General features: G+C 48.3%; 2 protein-coding genes across 2 annotated transcripts in view; one reads left to right on the top strand and one right to left on the bottom strand.

Moving 5' to 3' along the window:
• The window catches only part of C20H7orf50 (chromosome 20 C7orf50 homolog), a 237553-nt gene that overhangs the window by 192107 nt on the left and 23938 nt on the right, over positions 1 to 21508 (bottom strand). The gene's annotated exons all lie outside the window — the stretch shown is intronic.
• On the top strand, positions 16731 to 18361 carry GPER1 (G protein-coupled estrogen receptor 1). Its single transcript, XM_060260627.1, has one exon. The coding sequence runs from the start codon at positions 17051 to 17053 to the stop codon at positions 18191 to 18193; it is 1143 nt and encodes a 380-aa protein (XP_060116610.1). The 5' UTR covers positions 16731 to 17050; the 3' UTR covers positions 18194 to 18361.

Here is a 21508-nt window from a genome sequence, read left to right as displayed (position 1 = left end):
TCTACCACCTGAACCTTTTAGTGGAGATGCTGGGGATTGAACCCAGGACCTTCTGCATGCCAAACACACATTCCACTGAGCCACAGTCTCTCCCCTGAGGGAAGAGAAGGGAGATTTTGAAGGAGACACACACTGACCTACAGAGCGACTCAAGTCTTCAAGACATGCTTGTTACGCTGACAGAATTAACCGTGCTGCCCTCTTATATTATCCCTTCAAGCTTCCAAAATTCTGGCCCATGCAGGTTCACAATGGATACAGCTCAGACACAGGAAGTGCCCTTCGCTGCACGCTCCCAAGCCCACAAAGCAAGCCGCGACCAAGTTGTGCATCCATAGGAAGCCCTGTCAGGAAGTTGCAGAGGTTTTCCAAAGACCAATTTACAAAACTGCCAAATGCAGCCTTCTGAGTTATGATTCTTCTGGGTCGCCGTGGTCTTTAAAGACAGTGAAAACTGAAACTAGAAGCTGCAAAGAGACATTTGCTACTGGGAGGAAGTGTCTGGGTTGCCACGTTGAAACAGCTTGCCTGCAATAAGAAACACATTCTACTTTGATTAGGGTGTGAACTGATCTCCAGACAACAGAGATCAGTTCCCCCTGGAGAAAACGGCAGCTCTGGAGGGCGGAGTCTATGACGTTATATCCTGCTGACCTGCCTTCCTTCCTCAAACTCCACTTTCCCCAGGTTCTACCCCCTCCCCCAAAGCTCCAGCTATTGAACATATGAAGCTGCCTTCTACTGAATCAGACCCTTGGTCCATCAAAGTCAGTATTGTCTTCTCAGACTGGCAGCGGCTCTCCAGGGTCTCAAGCTGAGGTTTTTCACACCTATTTGACTGGACCCTTTTTTTGGAGATGCCAGGGATTAAACCTGGGACCTTCTGCTTCCCAAGCAGATGCTCTACCACTGAGCCACCATCCCTCCCCTGGAGTTGCCTACCCTAGTTGGTGTGCCTGGGGGAGAAACTGACTGGTTTTCAGTAGGGTGGGGTATAAGCCAGCGGTCACACTGGGCTTGGTGGGGGAAGCGCAGCTTAAATGCATTTGGACAGACTCCTCAAAAAACCCCTACCAGCGAAAAGAGATAGAAAACGGGGCTGTGAAGACACTGAGGAACTATGCACCTTTGTGACCTAGTTTTTTTTTTGTTAGTCGGACAAGAGAGAACAGGAATTCTAGCAATCACGACACAACGAGAAACATGAAGGCTAGAAAGACAGTAGCGTTTTTATTAAACGGAGTAATAAATAGGATTGTGTAAATTTTGAATTAGAAAATCCAGGTGAGTGGTAGAAGAAGAAAGAACATTCTGACAGGGCGTTGTGTCGCATTTTCTCCCTATGCACACCGAGGCATTCGTTTGCTGGTCCAAACGTTTCATTATAAAAAATAAGGCCACAAATTAAGGAAGGTTAACTCTAGACGCTGAGCAGCCCCCCCATGGCGCAGAGTGGTAAAGCTGCAGTACTGCGGTCAGAGCCCTCTGCTCACAACCTAAGTTCGATCCCAGCGGAGGCTGGGTTCAGGTAGCCGGCATGAGGTTGACTCGGCCTTCCATCCATCTGTAAAATGAGTACCCAGAGCTTGCTGTGGGGAAAGTGTCGATGACTGGGGAAGGCAATGGCAAACCACCCCGTAAAAAGTCTGCTGTGAAAACATCATGATGCGACGTCCCCCCCAGAGTTTGAAACAACTGATGCTTGCACTACTTTTACCTTTAACTCTAGACCCTACAAGTTCACTCCATACTAACTAAAGTAGGCACCCCTGACATGGTTCTTGCAGCTGCCATGGTGCCCCCCAAAACGTTTTATGGCACCCGCCTGGTGTTTTTAGAAAGTAGGGGGGCCCAGGTGGGACGTTTGCCATCACAGCTTCTGATTGGCCATCAGAGCCACCAGGAACCAAGCCTATCTTCTTTCCTGGCCTACATGATGCCGACCTATGTCCTGTCTGTTGGACGGGCCAAAGTGTGACGGAATGTTGAGACAGCAAGATGGAATTATGGGAAACGTTTCTTATGTATGCAAAAACTGCTTCTGGCAATACGACAAGGAAGACGCTCCCGATCCCCACCCCAGTTCCCTAAACCAGACACAAACTCCGCTGCTGTTGTTGTTTTTCCATGCATAAAGTTAATAAAAGTTTCTAAAAATATTTCAAACGGTCTCAGTGACGTTCCAATTATTACTAACTTCGTTTTCAAAAGTGAACGCAGGCCAGGATGTTAGAAGCTGTCTAGGCGTTTGGATATTTGTTTTGGTCGTGGAGGAAAAAAGCAACCCGCTCCTATTCGGAAGCAATCGTCTTTTTATGGGGGAGGCGAGAGGAAGGGAAGAGCTATCAGGGAAATGATATTACAGCCCCGCCGCACGCTAAATGGGAATGAATGGCACCCACATCAGAACAAAAATGAGCAAGAACGACTGGGGCGAAAACGCTGGGAGTGTACATTAGTCGTATGACCAGGAACCTGCACAAACCAGATGTGCTTTTAGCAATCCTTGTTTCTAAATATTTTAAACTATCTCGGGGAAAGGTAGATTAAGTTTCACTGGCTTGAACACATGCAACAACTGTGGCTTCTGGAAGAATCCAGGGCCCTGCCAGTGTATTTCTGCCCCACTTCTTGCTTGCAGAACGTATCAAAGGCAAGAAGAAGAAGAAGATGATTTTGGATTTATATCCCGCCCTCCACTCCGAAGAGTCTCAGAGCGGCTCACAATCTCCTTTCCCTTCCTCCCCCACAACAGACACCCTGTGAGGTGGGTGGGGCTGGAGAGGGCTCTCACAGCAGCTGCCCTTTCAAGGACAGAGTCTCAGAGCGGCCTACAATCTCCTTTCCCTTCCTCCCCCACAACAGACACCCTGCGAGGTGGGTGGGGCTGGAGAGGGCTCTCACAGCAGCTGCCCTTTCAAGGACAACCTCTGCCAGAGCTCTGGCTGACCCAAGGCCATTCCAGCAGGTGTAAGGGGAGGAGTGGGGAATCAAACCCGGTTCTCCCAGACAAAAGAGCTGTGACTGACCCAAGGCCATTCCAGCAGCTGCAAGTGGAGGAGTGGGGAATTGAACCCGGTTCTCCCAGATAAGAGCTACGGCTGACCCAATGCCATTCCAGCAGGTGCAAGTGGAGGAGTGGGGAATCAAACCCGGTTCTCCCAGATAAGAGTCCACATACTTAACCACTACACCAAACTGGCTGCATGAGCCCACTTGCTCCTTTTCAGACCAGTGTGCCAACATAACAAGATATCAGAAATGAGGGCAGCATCGTTTCATCGCCATAACTGATAGGATAAATCTATCTAATAAAACTCCTTTAAAACCTGCCCCCCCCCTCCGGTTAACTGGGACACAGATTTTTGTTAAAAGGAAGACAAGTGCAGCAAATCCCACGAATGCCAGGTGCCCTCTTAGAGCAACCCTGACTGGGATGGCCCAGACTGGCATAATCTAATCAGATCTCAGAAGCTAAGCCAGGTCAGCCCCGGTTGGTACTTCGTTAGGGAGACTACCATGGCTTTTTTGTAGGAAAAAGCTCAGCAGGAACTCATTTGCATATTAGGCCACACACCCCGAGATCACCGTTGTTTCACACAGGGCTTTTTTTAAAAAGAAAAAGCCCAGCAGGAACACATTTGCGTAGCAGGCCACACTCCCTGACACCAAACCGGCCGGAACTACGTCCCTGTGCATTCCTGCTCGAAAAAAAGCCCCGCAGACTGCTGCGAAGGAAGTCCAAGGTCATTAAGCGGAGGCAGGCAATGGCAAGTCACCTCTGTTTGTCTCTTGCCTCGGCCTGCACAGCCCACGCCAGCCTAATCCTGTCAGATCTCAGAACTAAACGAGGTCGGCCCTGTTTTAGCACGTGGATAGAAAACCACCAAAGTCCAGGGTTGCTACGCAGAGGCAGGCAATGGCAAACCGCCTCTGTCCGTCCCTTGCCCTGCCCTGGGTGGCCCAGGCTGGCCCTGGTTAGTCAGCTGGATGGAAGACGACTAAAGAAGTCCAGGGTTGCTACGCAGAGGCAGGCAATGGCAAACCGCCTCTGTTCGTCCCTTGCCCTGCCCTGGGTGGCCCAGGCTGGCCCTGGTTAGTCAGCTGGATGGAAGACGACTAAAGAAGTCCAGGTTTGTTATGCAGAGGCAGGCAATGGCAAACCGCCTCTGTTTGTTTCTGCCCTGACCTGGGTGGCCCAGGCTAGCCAGATCTCAGAAGCTAAGCAGAGGCGGCCCTGGTTAGTCCTTGGGATGGGAGGCCACCAAGGAAGTCCACGGTTGCTGCAGCGAAGCAGGCAATGGCAAACCACCACCGTTCATCTCTTGCTCTGACCTGGATGGCCTAGCCTAGCCTATCTTATCAGATCTTGGAAGCTAAGCAGGGTCAGCCCTGGTTAGTTGATGGTTGGGTGGCCCCCAACCAAGGCTAGGGTGCCATGGAGAGGCAAACCTCCTCTTCTCATCTCTCGCCTTGAAATCTCTATGGTTTTGGGGTCACCCTGAGTCGGTCGTGACTTGACAGCTCGCAGTTGTTATCCTCAAGGGTGGGATTCTAGCAGGAGCTCCTTCGCATATTAGGCCACGCACCTCTGATGTAGCCAATCCTCCTGGAGCTTACAAGGCTCTTTTTTGATAGATCCAGGAGGGCAGCCCAAAGGGAGTTACAGCACTGATGTGGAGAACCTCTCTGTAGCTCACAGGAGACGCTTGGTGGCCTTCAGATGATCCAACACAGTGTCAACAGAACACTGATTTCCCTGCATTCCTCTCTGCCTCTCCAATCCTTTCTATGACCCCTGAAGGAACACGCAGAACTGCTAGATGTGTATGAAAGAGAGACTGAATCCTGTGGATCCTCTATACAAGGCAACAGGCTGTTAACAGAGAGTTGTGATCAATGGGGGGGGGGGGGGCGGGACTCTTTTGGTTTCCCTCAAGATTCCTTCGGAGTTTTGTGTGAGGGTGGGGGACTCCAAATTTTTTTAAAAAATTTAATTTTAGGCTAAATCAGGTGATTCCAGAGAGATAATCGTGTTAGTCTATTGTTGCAATTGTTGTAGGCGAGAAGCTGTTTTAAGTGGTGGTGTGGGCTGACTGTTAGCAATGAAAGACCTCCCCATGCCTCTGAAAGAGAAATATCCAGTAGAGGTATGGTTCCTAACCTATGACTGGGGGTGGGGGTTCCCCCCCCCCATCTTGGGGCCTTCAACTCACCAGCACAGGATTGGACAACAGGGAGAACCTCGCCCCGAAGAGCTCTGCCAGTACCCAGCGTGCACGACACAATGATGTCACCCAGGAATGGCATGGTCTGAAGCAGTAGAACAAAACAGAGTCAACAACAAAGACCAACAAAGTTTTCTTCAGAAGGTAAGCTTTCGTGTGCTCTAAGCGCGCTTCATCAGACAGTAGGATGGAATGGCAAGCAGTCCTAAATACAGAGAGAGCGGGCAGTGAATCAGCATGCAAAATCATGGAAGCGTCCCTTTTTTAATCTGCTAGGTAATCCTACTGTCTGATGAAGTGTGTTTAGAGCACACAAAAGCTGACATTCTGAATAAAACGTTGTTGGTTTTAAAGGTGCTACTGGATTCTGCTTTCCTCTAAGGCTCTTTTTTTGTAAGCTCTTGGAGGATTGGCTACATCAGGGGTGTGTGGCCTAATGCACAAAGGAGCCCCTGCTAGAATTTCAAGCGCTTGGAGGATTGGCTACATCAGGGGTGTGTGGCCTAATATGCAAAGGAGCCCCTGCTAGAATTCCAAGCTCTTGGAGGATTGGCTACATCGGGTATGTGGCCTAATATGCAAAAGAGCCCTTGCTAGAATTCCAAGCTCTTGGAGGATTGGCTACATCAGGGGTGTGTGTCCTAATATGCAAAGGAGCCCTTGCTAGAATTCCAAGCTCTTGGAGGATTGGCTACATCAGTGGGGTATGGCCTAATATGCAAAGGAGCCCCTGCTAGAATTCCAAGCTCTTGGAGGATTGGCTACATCGGGTGTGTGGCCTAATATGCAAAGGAGCCCCTGCTAGAATTCCAAGCTCTTGGAGGATTGGCTACATCAGTGGGGAGTGGCCTAATATGCAAAGGAGCCCCTGCTAGAATTCCAAGCTCTTGGAGGATTGGCTACATCGGGTGTGTGGCCTAATATGCAAAGGAGCCCTTGCTAGAATTCCAAGCTCTTGGAGGGTTGGCTACATCAGGGGTGTGTGGCCTAATATGCAAAGGAGCCCCTGCTAGAATTCCAAGCTCTTGGAGGATTGGCTACATCGGGTGTGTGGCCTAATATGCAAAGGAGCCCCTGCTAGAATTCCAAGCTCTTGGAGGGTTGGCTACATCAGGGGTGTGTGGCCTAATATGCAAAGGAGCCCCTGCTAGAATTCCAAGCTCTTGGAGGATTGGCTACATCAGGGGTGTGTGGCCTAATATGCAAAGGAGCTCCTGCAAGAATTCCACCCCTGGTCGTTGTTATAAGATTTTGGCCAGTTTTAAACTATTCAAATCGACCAGCTCGGACGTCCTTAACTGAATGACTGATCCCAAGTATCGTTTTCCGACAGGCGGCTCAAAGCACCTGACAAAAGCTGATGCAGAGAAAAGAAAATATGCCCTAAAAAGAAAACATGCTTTAGAAATACAACAACACGACTCAGCGCCGGATTGTGCTGAGTCGCACTTGTGATGCTGACCGGCTCTCCATGAATCCGCTCTTCCTTTTCACTTCCGCGCTTCATAAATAAGTCCTGCGCTGCACGTCGCTGAAGTACAGAGGCCGGCCCAAAGTCTGTCTCCCTGCACGCATTCGCGGCAGGGAGCCAAGCCCAGCTCTCCCGGTGTGCATACCTGGCAAAGGCTCAGAAAATGGGGGGGGGGAGGGTGCTAAGAAGTCAACAGCGCTCTCATTGAAAAAAACTGCGAAGAAAACATATGGCCGAGTGAAATCGAGATAGCTGTTACCTAGTCACAAATGGGAGCAGTGATAAATGGCAGCTGCTGACCTACTTCCAAGCTCTCTCGCTACACACGGAGTAGCGCACGGCGGCCGGTGGAATCTCGGCAACAGTGAAGATCCCGAGGTATGTCGGGGAGCTGCCAACGCCAACAGTGGCATGATTACTGGAGCCCATCTTGATTGCTTCAGCTATAAACTGCGGAGATGCAATAAAGCAATTTATGTGGGCTCACACAAACGCCCAAGCAATATACTGCCGCTAGATAACTGATGGGCCTTGTAACAAGAAAAATGCACAAACGGTAGGAGCATTAGAAGACGCGTTTGCATTTGGGTTTTTTTTTTATATATCCTGCTTTTCTCCCCTGTTGGGATTATGAGGCAGCTTACAATGTATGTGGGGTCCTTCAGGGGGTGACCTAATCTACGACGTCATTTAATGTCTATATGTGCTCCCTTGCTCAGCTGGCATGGAGTTTTGGCCTGGGATGTCACCTGTACGCTGATGACACTGTTGATGCGGGGGCCACCCGGATGCTACCCCACAAAATATGGCCAAAGGGGTGGGATGGCTGAGGAAGGGATGGCTGGGGTGGGATGGCTGAGGAAGAGTTGGGTAAAACGGAATCCAACCAAGATGGAGGTTCTGAGGGTGGGTGGGTTTCCCCATGCTTGATGTTGTGCCTTTAATACCGGTTCAAGCTGTCAGGAGTTTGGGCGTGGTCTTGGACACCTCCTGACCAATGGAGGCCCAGATCACAAACGTTGCCAAGCTGGTGTTTCGCCAGGTGAGGCACCTGGCCCCCTCCTTGTCTCGCCCTGACCTGGCCACAGTAATCCATGCAATGGTCACCTCGATTGTATTTCTCTAACTCACTTTACACCGGCCTACTCTTGAGACTGACCTGGAAACTCCCGACTGGTCCAGAACGCAGCATCACAAGCAGCACATATTCGACCTGATGGAAACAACCTGTGCTATGTCAGACCTGCATACCACCGGTGGAGCACCAGGTCGGGTTCAAGGTTTTTGTTCTGACTTTTAAGGCCTTAAGTGATCTGGGGCTCATGTATTTTCAGGACCGCCTTCTCTGGTATGTTCCCCAAAGAGCCTTACATTCTGCTGAGAACAACCTATTGGTGATCCCTAGCCTTAAAGATGTCCAGCTGTCCTCAACAAGAGCCTGGCTCTTTTCAGCCATGGCTCCCAGCTGATGGAACTCCCTGCAAATAACATTCGGGGGGGGGGGGGGGGCGGTCCTAGTCCACTTTGGCAGGGCGGGCAAGGCAGAGATGTTCCACCAGGCTTTCGGTTGAGGACAGTGATGGGTTCCACCTATCTGGAACTCCCTTCTCTTTCCCCTTCCTGCTTTTTTCCCCTCCATTTGTGAGATAGTAATGCAATTTGTAAATTGACTTTAGTGCCATCTGGAAAAATATGTAAGCTATTTTAATTCTTTGGGTTTTAAATTGTATAGATTGCTTTTCCTCACAACAGACCTGTGAGGTAGGCCAGGATAATAACAACAATTATCGTATGGCAGTTTGCGTAGCATAGTCAGGAGATTATTAGACTGCCTGACAGCCAGAAGTTCTAGCTCTTTTAGCGTTATGCAGCACGAGGTGATGAGAGGTGGTTTGCCATTGTCCGCCTCTGGGTCATGCCCCTGGCATTCCTTGGAGGTCTCCCTCCAAATACTAACCAGGGCCAATCCTGCTAAGCTTCCGAGATCTGACGAGATTGGGTTAGCCTGGGCTATCCGAGTCACGGCTGGGCTGAGACTATGTGATGGGCTCAAAGACACTCAACAAGCTTCCACTATAGAAGTGGAGAGTCAACCCCAGATCACCCAGAATCCCAGTCTCCCACCTTATCCACAGCACTATGTGCTATGCCACATGGGTACCACAGTTGTTGTGGTGCAGTGGTTAGAGCAGGAGTGTCAAGCATGTGGCCCAGGGGCTAAATCAGGCCCCCCGGAGGGCTCCTATCAAGCCCCTGAGCAACCGGCTTGTCTGCTTCCTTCTCCCTCTCTCTTGCTTCCTTCTGCATCACAGCTCGCTTTGCAAGGCTTGCTCAATCGCACAGCAGAGCTACAGAGCAAAACCTCAATTTTCTCCATTGGTTGAAGCTCTTCCCCCTCCAGTCCCCTGGGGAAGAAAAGGAAAGAGCCAGAGCTTCCTTTGCCCAGTTCCCTGGATCCCACGGGAGAGATACAAAGAAAGACCTTTAAGACCAACAAGTGCTAATGTTTTAAGCATGTTTTATTTTAAGGGTTTTAAAAAAAATTCTTTAGTTGTATTTATCTGTGTCCTTTCAAAAGTTTATATCCCTGTTATCTAATCTTAAATAGGAACACACATGGCCCGGCAGGTCCAGCCCAACAATGTCTCCTTTCTGTTGAATCCGGCCCTCATAACAAATGCGTTTGACACTCCTGAACTACCCTGTGAGGTAGGCTGAGTTGTGAGAGAGCAACTGGCCCAACGTCACCTGGCTGAACTTCCACAGCAGAGGAAGAAGGGTTGAAACTGGGGTGCTTCCACACTGCGACTGTTTGCAAGTGGGTTTTGCTATTCTTACGCAGTAAAAAGCCAGTGGCAAAGCACGCTATTTAGTGTGTGTGAATGCACCCTGGGTCTCCCCCAGATGCTAATCTGATATTCTAATCCCATTCAGTTTGTATGAACTCCTTGACTCAGGGCCTGGGCTCCCTGCTTACTGTTCTCTTGCTGGAAGGTGACTCCATCGAGCGAAAGAATATCTGCCTCTGAATCGTGATCCCATGGCCACGATGTATTTACCTGTATTTGTGTCCTGGGTCGTTTTTTATCTGGACCATTTGTGACAAATACATTTATGATAGGAAGCAGTTGCGGGCATTCGTTCAGATTGCATTTCTCCATCCTTCTAGAACAGTATCATGGGTACTGGGGACCCTGCAGAAGAAGCTGAGCCTGCAGAAGAAACTGTGCCCCTTCCACCTGCATCAGTGCCCCTGCCTCCTGCTGGAAAAGATCCAAGCCCCCCTGCCTCGCCCTCTCGGGTGGCTCGTGTGCGTGACCGCCTTCGTCAGGACCTCAGGGATCGGAGGAGGGCGGCACGCTCACGAGCAAGACGCTCCCTGAGCCCTGAGTTTTGAAAGGATTCTGGCCCTTCTAGGAGTGAGGATGCCTGAGTCTCAGCAGGATCCTGGCTGCCTCTCTGAGCCAGCAATTAGTCCAAATGGGCAACAGACAGCAGAGGGCTATATAGCTGTGGGCTTTGGGAGGAGGCTTTGTGGAAGCAACTAGTCACTTACCTGATGTTCTAGCATCCACTTCGGCTTTTGACTTTTGGACCCCCTGACTTCGGCTTCTGAACCTCTGACCTGCGATACCTGGACTGTGATTTGGTTTTGGCGCTTTGGACCCTCTTTGCTCACCAGCTACAGACCTTGGACTGCCCCTGGACTTCGCCTGGCCTGGCCCCAGCCCGTGACAAACAGGGGGTCCCCAGCCATGTTAAGCATTGGTCATTTTCGGCATCTTGAGATTGGTAGAGATGTTGAGAACAGGAGAATGTAGAGAGCCAGGGCAGTGTCAAACTCATTTGTTATGAGGGTCAGATCTGACATAAATGAGACCTTGCCATGTCAGGTTGGGCCATTTAAGATTAGACAGCAGAGATATAAACTTTACAAAGGACACAGTCAAACACAATTAAAGATTTTAAAAAATATATTAGCACTTGTTGGTCTTAAAGGTCCTTTCTTTGTATTTCTACCATGGGATCTAGGGAACTGGGCAAAGGAAGTTCTGGTTCTTTCTTTCCTTCCCTAGGGGACCAGGAGGGGGAGGAGCCTCAGTCAACAGAAGGAAGAAAGGCTTGGCTCAGTAGCTCTACTGTGCGATTGAGAGAGCCTGGCAAAGCAAGCTCTGCCCCCCCCCTTTCTTCCCCAGAGGAAGAGCCTCAGCCAATGGAGAAAATAGAAATTTTGCTCCGTAGCTCCTGGGTGATTGAGCAAGCCTTGCAAAGCAAGCTGTTATACAGAAGAAAGCAAGAGAGAGGGAGAAGAAGATGATGATATTGGATTTGTATCCCACACTATACTCTGAATCTCAGAGTCCCAGAGCGGTCACAATCTCCTTTACCTTCTCCCCCCACAACAGACACTCTGTGAGGTGGGTGGCGCTGAGAGAGCTCTTGCAGCAGCTGCCTTTTCAAGGACCTACACAAGCTATGGCTGACCCAAGGCCATTCCAGCAGTTGCAAGTGGAGGAGTGGATAATCAAATCCGGTTCTCCCAGATAACAGTCCGCACACTTAACCACTACACCAAACTAGTGTAGGAAGGAAGCAGATGACAGCCAGTTGCTCGAGGGCCTGATAGGAGCCCTCCAGGGGCCTGAGTTGGGCCCCGGGCCGCATGTTTGACATCCATGAGGTAGTTCTTCAAGATGTTAATCTGCAGTGGTAGAGAAGAGCCAGAGTCCAGTAGCGCCTTAAAGACTAACAAAATCTGTGGCAAGGAAGGAGCTTTTGTGAATCACTGCTCACTACTTCAGTAAGGGTAGTTGTTGTGAAAGTAAAATGGAGGAGGGGAGAATGATACATAAGCTGCTTTGGGACCCTCCTGGGCAGAAAAATGGGGTATAAATACCAGCATAAATAAACCCCAACAATCACCGCCACCCTTTGGTTATGCAAGACCCATTTTTCCACATTCTGGTTCCCTTTTTAGGGCAGGGGTGGCCGGACTTGCTTAATATAAGAGCCACACAGAATAAACATCTGAGAGCGGAAGGAAGGAAGGAAGGAAGGAAGGAAGGAAGGAAGGAAGGAAGGAAGGAAGGAAGGAAGGAAGGAAGGAAGGAAGGAAGGAAGGAAGGAAGGAAGGAAGGAAGGAAGGAAGGAAGGAAGGAAGGAAGGAAGGAAGGAAGGAAGGAAGGAAGGAAGGAAGGAGATGATGATGATATTGGATTTATATCCCGCCTTCCACTCCGAAGAGTCTCAGAGCGGCTCACAATCTCCTTTCCCTTCCTCCCCCACAACAGACACCCTGTGAGGTGGGTGGGGCTGGAGAGGGCTCTCACATCAGCTGCCCTTTCAAGGACAGAGTCTCAGAGCGGCTGACAATCTCCTTTCCCTTCCTCCCCCACAACAAACACCCTGTGAGGTGGGTGGGGCTGGAGAGGGCTCTCACAGCAGCTGCACTTTCAAGGACAGAGTCTCAGAACGACCTACAATCTCCTTTCCCTTCCTCCCCCACAACAGACACCCTGTGAGGTGGGTGGGGCTGAGAGGGCTCTCACAGCAGCTGTCCTTTCAAGGACAGAGTCTCAGAGTGGCCTACAATCTCCTTTCCCTTCCTCCCCCACAACAGACACCCTGTGAGGTGGGTGGGGCTGGAGAGAGCTCTCACAGCAGCTGCCCTTTCAAGGACAACCTCTGCCAGAGCTATGGCTGACCCAAGGCCATTCCAGCAGGTGCATGTGGAGGAGTGGGGAATCAAACCCGGTTCTCCCAGATAAGAGTCCGCACACTTCACCACTACGCCAAACTGGCTCTGGAAGTAAGGAAGGAAGGAAAATAGATGGAGGAGGGAGGAGAGATGGAAAGAAAACAACTTTAACTTTAGATGCATTCTCCAAGCCACTGGCTAGCGTGGCTCGAACAAGCGATTTAAAGAGAGAAAAAATGCCTTCTCCAAGCTGGCCGACGGGGGCTTTGAGAGCCACCCAATATGTGTGAAAGAGACACATGTGGCTCCCAAAATGCAGTCTGGCCGCTCCTGTTCTAGGGATCCTGTCTGGGAATAACTGAGTTTGAAATGCTGCCCTGTCTGTGCAAACGTGAGCAAAGAAGCTCTAGTGCAGAAGATAATTTTAGCGGGTAGCCATGTTGCTCTGCAGTAGAACAGCTAGATTCCAGTCCCGCGGCACTTTAGAAACCAGCAGGATTTGGGGAGGTATAACCTTTCGAGAATCACAGCTGACGAAGGGAGTTTTGAATCTCGAAAGCTCACCCTCCCCTTCCCCCAAATTGTGTTGGTCTAGGTGCTACAGGACCAGAATCTGTGCAAAAGAGACAGACGCAACTGGTCTCGCTTAATTCCGGAGGGGGGGGGGAGGCACGTACAAGGGAACGCGGACAACTTTCTCTCTCTTTCACCCACAGAGTAAAAAATGCTTTCTGCTGACCGCACAGAGTGCAGCCTTCCCCGCTTCCTTTCAGAAAGTGGGATTTGACAGCCAGCCGTCTAAGGAGCCGGTTCCCACAATCGGAACAGCGATCTTGGCAGCCAGCAGGTGGTGTCCGTGGCACTGCTTCCCTCCGCGGCAGACGAGCTTCAGGCTTCCACCTGCTGCACTGAGGCTTGGAAGCACCACTCGTCTGCAAAGATGATCTCGACCGCAGCTCGGCACGTTGAGCCAGGGACGCTTTTGGCGCTCGCTGAACGGTGCACACGATTCAGAGGGAAACGGGACTCGCCGAAAAGGGTAGGGCAAATCATTCATTCAAAATCTTCTTTTCCCCCCCTCCAGCGATGCTTTTTTGATATTCTTGGACAACAGACTAGCAACATCTGTGAACTTTTCTTCTTTTAGCCGAGGATGCGGAAACGCAGCTCGCTCCGCTGACATCTGAGCTTGCTTTTCTTGCATCTGAGGCAGAATTTCAAAAAGCAAAGGGTGGAAGGAAAGGTGCAGATCACTCGAGAGGCTTGGAGGAGGCTCTGAGAGCCAGGAAAGGAAAATGAGCCAGCAGAAACAGGGTTAACTTGAGCCTTGAAAAGCTGGACGACACATCCAAATTTGCAGACACCCGGAGAATGTATACTGCTCTCCTCGTAGGTAGGGCCTGCAGCGTGAGATAAACACTTGCTGCTATAAACGAGGTTGGTATTTCTAAGGATGTTTTGCCTTCAGCAATACTGAGCATCATTTCAGTACGACTTAGTTTGTGTAGCTCTTCTGTGAGGGGGCAAAGGATGGATTTGGAAATTCGTCAGCCTAACGGAGGCTGGCAGGATACCAGCCATGGACCAGCTACTGCCTATGGATCTACTGGACTTAAGGTAAAATAAATTCCACATGTATATGAAGAAAGGGCAGGGGGGGGGAAGCCCAATGATGGATGCCTATTATTGAAATGGATTGGTTTCTCACACTCCTTAATCTGTAGTTAGAATACCACAAGCGCAGTACTATTTGAAGTATCCACCCCTTAAAGCATTTATACGGGCTCTAATTTTTCAGTAGCTCATAAAAGTTATTTGCGGCACTGTTCGAGAACAAGAATTAACAGGAAAAGGGCTGGCTAAAAATATAGCCGAGTTAGAGCAGACTCCACATTGGCACAAATCAAATGTCTACAAGATAAGTTACATCTTGGAAGAATGCCTTCATCTAAAAATGTGTTATTGTGAACTTCGTGGTACACGCTGGATGGAAGACAACCCTTGTTTTGGTCAAATAAAAAAAATAAATTTCCTTCCCAGAAATAAACACAATGCTTCTCTGTAGATATGCTTTATACATGCCTTTCTGTAAACTCTAAGAGTGTAAGAATTTTGAGAGATCAGATTAAAAGATCTTTATTTCAGCTTTCTATCCATCAGTGGGGGCCAGAGAGATACCCTTGGGAAGCTTACAGGTTGGGTCCCGGGGAAAGAGCCATCATCTTAGTTCTCTATATCCTACACTCTGGTTGTCAGAGGTAGACTGTCGAAGCACATGGAGGCTCGGCTACAAGCTATTTTATCTCCCCCACACCTATAGGCAGTTTATAGCAATCGTGCCTAATTATATGTGATAGATTTATTCTCCGTTAATTTGTCTAATCTTGGTTAATAACAAAAAGTTATACACGCCAGCAGTCAATAGTGCAACCTTACAGTAGCGATAGTACAAAGTAGGAGTCAAGTTGCACCTTTAAGGCTAACAAAGTTTTATTCAGCATATCAACTTTCGTATGCATGCAGACTTCTTCAGACGAGGGCTGAAACACATGTAGTTGCTGGGTTAAGAGTATAAACTGATAAAAAGTTAGGATCCAATGGTGAAATAGTGTAATAAATTGGAAGACCATTTGGTCTGGACAGCAAGAAAAGGTAATAAAAGTTGCCTCTTGAGAGTCCCTTGGACTGCAAGAAGATCCAATCAGTCAGTCCTCAGGGAAATCAACCCAGACTGTTCCCTGGAGGGTCAGATGCTGAAGCTGAAGCTCAAAGACTTTGGCCACCCAATGAGAAGGGAGCACTCCCTGGAGAAGACCCTGATGCTGGGAAAGACAGAAGGCAAAAGAAGAAGGGGACGGCAAAAGATGAGATGACTGGACAGCGTTACTGATGTAAGGAGCAAAAATTTGAGCAGACTTCGGAGGATGGTGGAAGACAGGAGGGCCTGGCGTGACTTTGTTCATGGGGTCGCAAAGAGTCGGAATCGACTGTGCGAGTGAACAACAACAAATTGCTGTTGCTGCAAGTCTAGGTAAAAAACAAAAGGACATGTATTTCCTAGTGATGTTCTTATCCACCTAAATTACTTTTTACCGTCATTATTTTTAATTTACTTTTTAACATCATTAGCAGTAGCAAGTTCCTTATGTACGGTAACACGGGGTGAAGTCCTACAAACACTTTCCTGGGAGTAAGTGCCACTGAATAAGATGGGTTTTACTTCTGTGAAGACCCCCTTAGGACTGCTTCCCGCAGCATGTGATGAACATTCTCAAGTGGCTTGGCTTGAACTTACAGCAAACCAATTTTACTGAGCAGTCGTGAGTGCTAACGTTGTTGATAACAAGAATTATTTTAACTGATACCTTTCACTCTGTAGACTATATAAAATTCACACCATGCTATCTTCTCTGCCCCCACCCCTCCCGCAGCCCTTATTCATCTGCCTTCTATACTAATAGTGTCTGAGTTTTAGCCCAGGGAAATGCTTCCAACACCCTAATCATTTTAGTGGCTTTCTTCTGCGCCTTTCCCAGAACTGTACCCAATAATTCAATCTCAACGTACCTGGGAGAAATGTTAAGACTAGCAAAGATCTGTATAGTAAATCACTAGCAATAGCCAGACGAAATTTAGGTAGAAAATTACATCAGGTATATTTTAGGTCAAACACAGTTTACCCTACTCCACTACCTTCCGTACTTAAAAACTCTTAACCATCTGAGCTGCTGAAAACACTTCTTAAACAATCCAATTTAAAGTTTCAATAGTTTACATTTTTTACCTGTTTCATTTCTTACAGCTTTGCCGAAACGAAGACACCTTTTAAAAAAATTCCATCATGCAAATTATTTGCGGACAATCCCTGAAGAGCCGCTAAATAGATTCAGGATTAATATGTTTCACTTTGAAAGAAAACTTTAGGACATGAAATGAAAAAATGAAGTAAAAAATAGATGAATCCTTTTATTCCCCCCCCCCCACCTTGCAGACCCTTTCTAGAAGTTTTACAGTCACAGCCCGTAATGTTTTTATTTTCTATTAGATTTCTATAATTATCTATGAAAACAGAGAACATGATACTGTAGAAAGCTGAGCTCGCTCATTTATTCCATCACTGGCTTTCTTCCTGATTTTTTATGCTTTTCTCATAGCAGCAATGCCAAGAAGATGTTTTGTACTTTGTCACTGGATAGATCTCAAGAGAATCCCTCTGAGTGTACCAAAAAGAAAAAAAAAAACATTTTACACTTCGAACGTTCACTCTCACACGCTCGTGCGTCACCTACCAAAATGCACAAAGGCAAAGCCATGGATGCGTGCCAAACCCGTTCATAAAACGCCGGCTTCTTTCAATCTTCCAGGCTTGACATTAATACCTTTCCCATTTACCCAATTGTAGGTTCAACGACTTTCACGCGACCGAAGTTAAATGGAGCTGCGATACGGTGCCTGCCGACCTGCGAGGAAGCCTGCGCTCAAAGAAAACCTGCAAATGCTGGTATCATTACTGTGAGAAAGCTTCTGGGATACAGAACGCATGAATTCCATTTTACTCACCGCGTTGAGGACTACCATACATATTCCGAAGCATACCCCAAACGCCAGGAGAGCTGGGTTCTTAACTGAGTCTACCTTTGAGGGATTACAAACATGACCCCGACAGACTTCTTCAGACCCAACAATTTAAGCAGTTTGGCACTGAAGTCCAAGGCGATCTATTTGGCGGAGAACCGTACCATGGACATCTATCCTGGATCTGCATTTCCGCTGTTCTGTAACAGCACCTACCCTTATTTGTGTAACGAAAGCAAACCTCTGGGCCTAGAGGATAAATCGGAACACCAGCAATACATCATTGGCCTGTTCTTGTCGTGTCTCTACACGATATTCCTGTTCCCCATCGGCTTTGTGGGGAACATCCTCATTTTAGTGGTGAACATCAGCTTCCGAGAGAAGATGACCATCCCAGACCTCTACTTTGTCAACCTCGCCGCGGCAGACCTCATCCTGGTCGCCGACTCCCTCATCGAGGTCTTCAACCTGGACGAAAAGTATTACGACATCACCATCATCTGCACCTTCATGTCCTTGTTCCTCCAGATCAACATGTACAGCAGCATCTTCTTTCTCACGTGGATGAGCTTCGACCGATACATAGCCCTGGGCAAAGTCATGCGGTCCAACATATTCCGCACCATGGAGCACGCCCGGCTTAGCTGCGGCCTCATCTGGCTGGCGTCCATCTCTGCAGCGCTGGTACCCTTCACGGCCGTGCATTTGCAGCACACCGGAGAGATGCACTTTTGCTTCGCGGACGTCAAGGAAATCCAGTGGCTTGAAATCACCCTGGGGTTCATCATCCCTTTCGCCATCATCGGCCTTTGCTATTCGTTGATCGTCCGAGTCCTCATCCGGGCTCACAAGCACAGGAGTTTGCGGATACGCCGACAGAAAGCTCTCCGGATGATTTTCGTGGTGGTCCTCGTCTTCTTCATCTGCTGGCTCCCCGAAAACGTCTTCATCAGCGTGCAGCTTCTCCAGAAGACAGAACCGGTCCCGTCCCGGAGCCAGTCCTTCAGACACAGCCACCCCCTGATGGGACATATTGTAAACCTTGCGGCCTTCTCCAACAGCTGCCTGAATCCCCTTATCTACAGTTTCCTTGGTGAAACTTTTAGAGACAAGCTGAGGCTATACATCGAACAGAAGGCCAAAGTATCGGCTCTACATCGTTTTTGTCAAGCTACCCTGAAATCAGTCATTCCTGACAGCACAGAGCAGTCGGAAGTTTAACTTAGGACCATTCCAAAAGGTACTGCAAAGGAACAGGATCGCAATACCGGTTACTCACAGGGAAGTATATATCCTATGCACAGAGATTTGTACTCTTTTTTTATGACAATATGTGCAAGATCACCCATTATAAAGATCTGCGTGTAATTAGGGAAAGGGCTAATAAAGGCTTGTGGAAGGTCGCTTACGTGTATGCGTGTCTGCAGACAAAAAAACAAGTGACGGAAAATCGTATACAGAGAAAATTCTAACTCTTGACCGATGGCTAGATACTCAGGTGCCCTGAACCAAATAACAAAGCTGAACAAAATCCAATAGAGCGTTCTGAAATGGGGAAACCAGAGAAGTCATTGATTTTCTATCCAAGCCTATCAGCATGCAAACTTTGTTAAGAATTACACTGTTCCTTGTACATTACTATATATAGATGCATTCATGTTATACGGACTGAATTAAGAAAAATAGAAAATCGATCTAGGATTACAGCAGAGACCTCTTTCTCATTTTCAAAAACACTATAAATAGACAAACATCAGATCTTTTTTGCCATTGTTTCCAAATCTTCTGATTTTCAAGAACCTAGGTAATTTCTACCAACTTCCCCCCCCCCCGAACCTCAAGATTGAGGGGCACAGCGACTCAAGCCCAGAACCTCCATACTCAGAAGAGTGCTGATAGGTCCAGCTTGCATCTACTCCCACTGAACAGAAGACAGAATTAATTTTTAATACTGTTTCCTGTTGAGTCATTCTCATTTCCCTATCATTCTTTCAGAACAATCCTAAACAGAGTTACTGCCTTCTAAGTCCACGTAAGCCGAATTTTAGAAGGCACACAACTCTATTTAGGATTGCATTGTGTGTATAAATCTTCAAACAGGTCTTTGCTTTAATTTTGCATTTTAAAACACCTAGATCTGAGTGCAGTAGCACCTTAGAGACCAATGAGATGTTTAGGGTTGATGTTCCCTGTAAGCTGTGGAGTCTTGTGAGCAAAAATTCTACTTTGGGAGCTACTGGCATTAAAGTTGTAAGATACTGCATCAATTATTTTGCTCTGGAGCCATTTTTCCTGAGCTAAGACAAAAATGTGTGAGCTGGAGGCTAAAAAACTGTGAGTTAGCTCACACTGACTCACAGGGAACACTGTTTAGGGCATAGACTTTTGAGAGTCAAAGCTCCCTCTGTATAAGTACCTGAAAAAGGGAGGTTAAACTCTTGAAAGCTTAGACCCCCCCCCACCCCCCCAACCCAAAATCTTGTTGGACTCTAAGGTGCTATTAGATTCGACTGCGGCTGCTCTACGGCAGACCAACACAGCTACCTTTTTGAAAGCATTTTTTTAATAAAATAAACTATTTTAAAAATGTATTAGAATATAACTCCTAAAATGGGCCTTCTAGGGCAGTGGCCCCCAACCTTTTTGGCACCAGGGATCGGTTTTGTGGAAGACAATTTTTCCACAGACTGAGGGAGGGGGAGGCGGATGGTTTCGGGATGATACGATCGTGCACTTTGTTTCTATTAGTTTGGGGTGGTTGTTAAGCGGGCAGACTCTTATGTGGGAGAACCGGGTTTGATTCTCCACTCCTCCACTTGCAGCTGCTGGGATGGCCTTGGATCAGCTGTAGCTCTTGCAGAGTTGCCCTTGAAAAGGACAGCTTCTGTGAGTGCTCTCTCAACCCCACTCACCTCACAGGGTGTCTGTTGTGGGGGAGGAAGACAAAGGAGATCGTGAGCCGCTCTGAGACTCTAAAATTCGGAGTAGAGAGCAGGATATAAATCCAATGTCGTCTTCTTACAATTATTATTATTATTATTATTACATTGTAATATATAATGAAATAATTATACAACTCATGGCCCGGTTGCTAACAGGCCACAGACTGGGACCAGTCCACGGCTTGGGGGTTGCGGGCCCCTATTCTAGGGGATTCTCCTTAACCTTGCCATACGAACCCTGCTTTCAGTGGTTTGGATCCCGGAATCAGGGAAATACTAATGGTAAAGGTAAAGTGCGTGATCCAGTTCCGACAACCTTACAGAGACCCCCCATCCTGGGGTTTTCAAGGAAAGAGGCGATGTGCCATTGCCTTCTTCCAAGCAGGAAGCCTCGTCTGCCTCGGTGGTCTCCCACCCAAGTGCTAAACTGCTGCTGACCCCGCTTAGTTTCCAAGCTCCGGTGAGATCAATCTGGTCTGGGCTACTGAAGCTGCCAGAGAGACCCTATATTGCAGTAACTGTACTCTCTCTCTCTGACAAGTCATCACAAGCAGATGGTGAGAGGAGAAGATGAGCTACGTGCCTGGAATCATTCCTTGCTTTCACCATAGGTAGACGCTCAGGAGGAGTATCATCAGGACAGGCCCACAAACTGAGGGGTTCAGGAGAGCTATCTCTGAAGCCAGTGCAGTGTAACAGTTAAGAGCAGTGGGCTCTAATCTGGAAAACTGGGTTTGATTCCCCACTCCTCCTCCACATTAGCCTGCTGGGTGACCTTGGGCTGTTCACAGTCTCTCTCAGCCCTACCTGCCTCACGAGGTTCCTGTTCTGGAGATAAGAAGGGAAGGAGATTGCAAGCTGCTTTGAGACTCCAAGGTAAATAAAGGCGGGGCATAAAAACCAACTCTTCTTCTTCATCATTATCTCCTTGTTTGGACCAGAAAGAAGAAGATATTGGGTTTATATCCCACCCTAGACTCTGAATCTCAGAGCGGTCACAATCTCCTTTACCTTCCCCCCCCCCAAAAAAACAGACACCCTGTGAGGTGGGTGAGGCTGAGAGAGCTCTTACAGCAGCTACCCTTTCAAGGACAACTCCTAAGAGAGCTATGGCTGACCCGAGGCCATTCCAGCAGCTGCAAATGGAGGAGTGGGGAAACCAACCCGGTTCTCCCATGTAAGAGTCCGCACACTTAACCACTACACCAAACTGGCTCTCCAACTCATGTTTTTAGATCTCTTTTATAAGACAGTGGGACAGAAGGAGAAATGTTGGCCTCTGCATGAGCCAGGATGCTGAACTAGATGAGTCACTGGTCTGATCCAGAAAGGCTCTAGGAACCTAAGCAGGCTTGATACTTGGATGGGAGACCACCAAGGAAGGCTCTGCAGGGGAAGACATATGAACATATGAAGCTGCCTTATACTGAATCAGACCCTTGGTCCATCAAAGTCAGTATTCTCAGACTGGCAGCGGCTCTCCAGGGTCTCAAGCTGAGGTTTTTCACACCTATTTGCCTTGACCCTTTTCAGTTGGAGATGCCAGGGATTGAACCTGGGACCTTCTGCTTCCCAAGCAGATGCTCTACCACTG

This window comes from Heteronotia binoei, chromosome 20 (genome assembly GCF_032191835.1).
Source record: "Heteronotia binoei isolate CCM8104 ecotype False Entrance Well chromosome 20, APGP_CSIRO_Hbin_v1, whole genome shotgun sequence".
Classification (NCBI taxonomy): Eukaryota; Metazoa; Chordata; class Lepidosauria; order Squamata; family Gekkonidae; genus Heteronotia; species Heteronotia binoei.
This window is presented reverse-complemented; position numbering and strand designations above follow the sequence as displayed.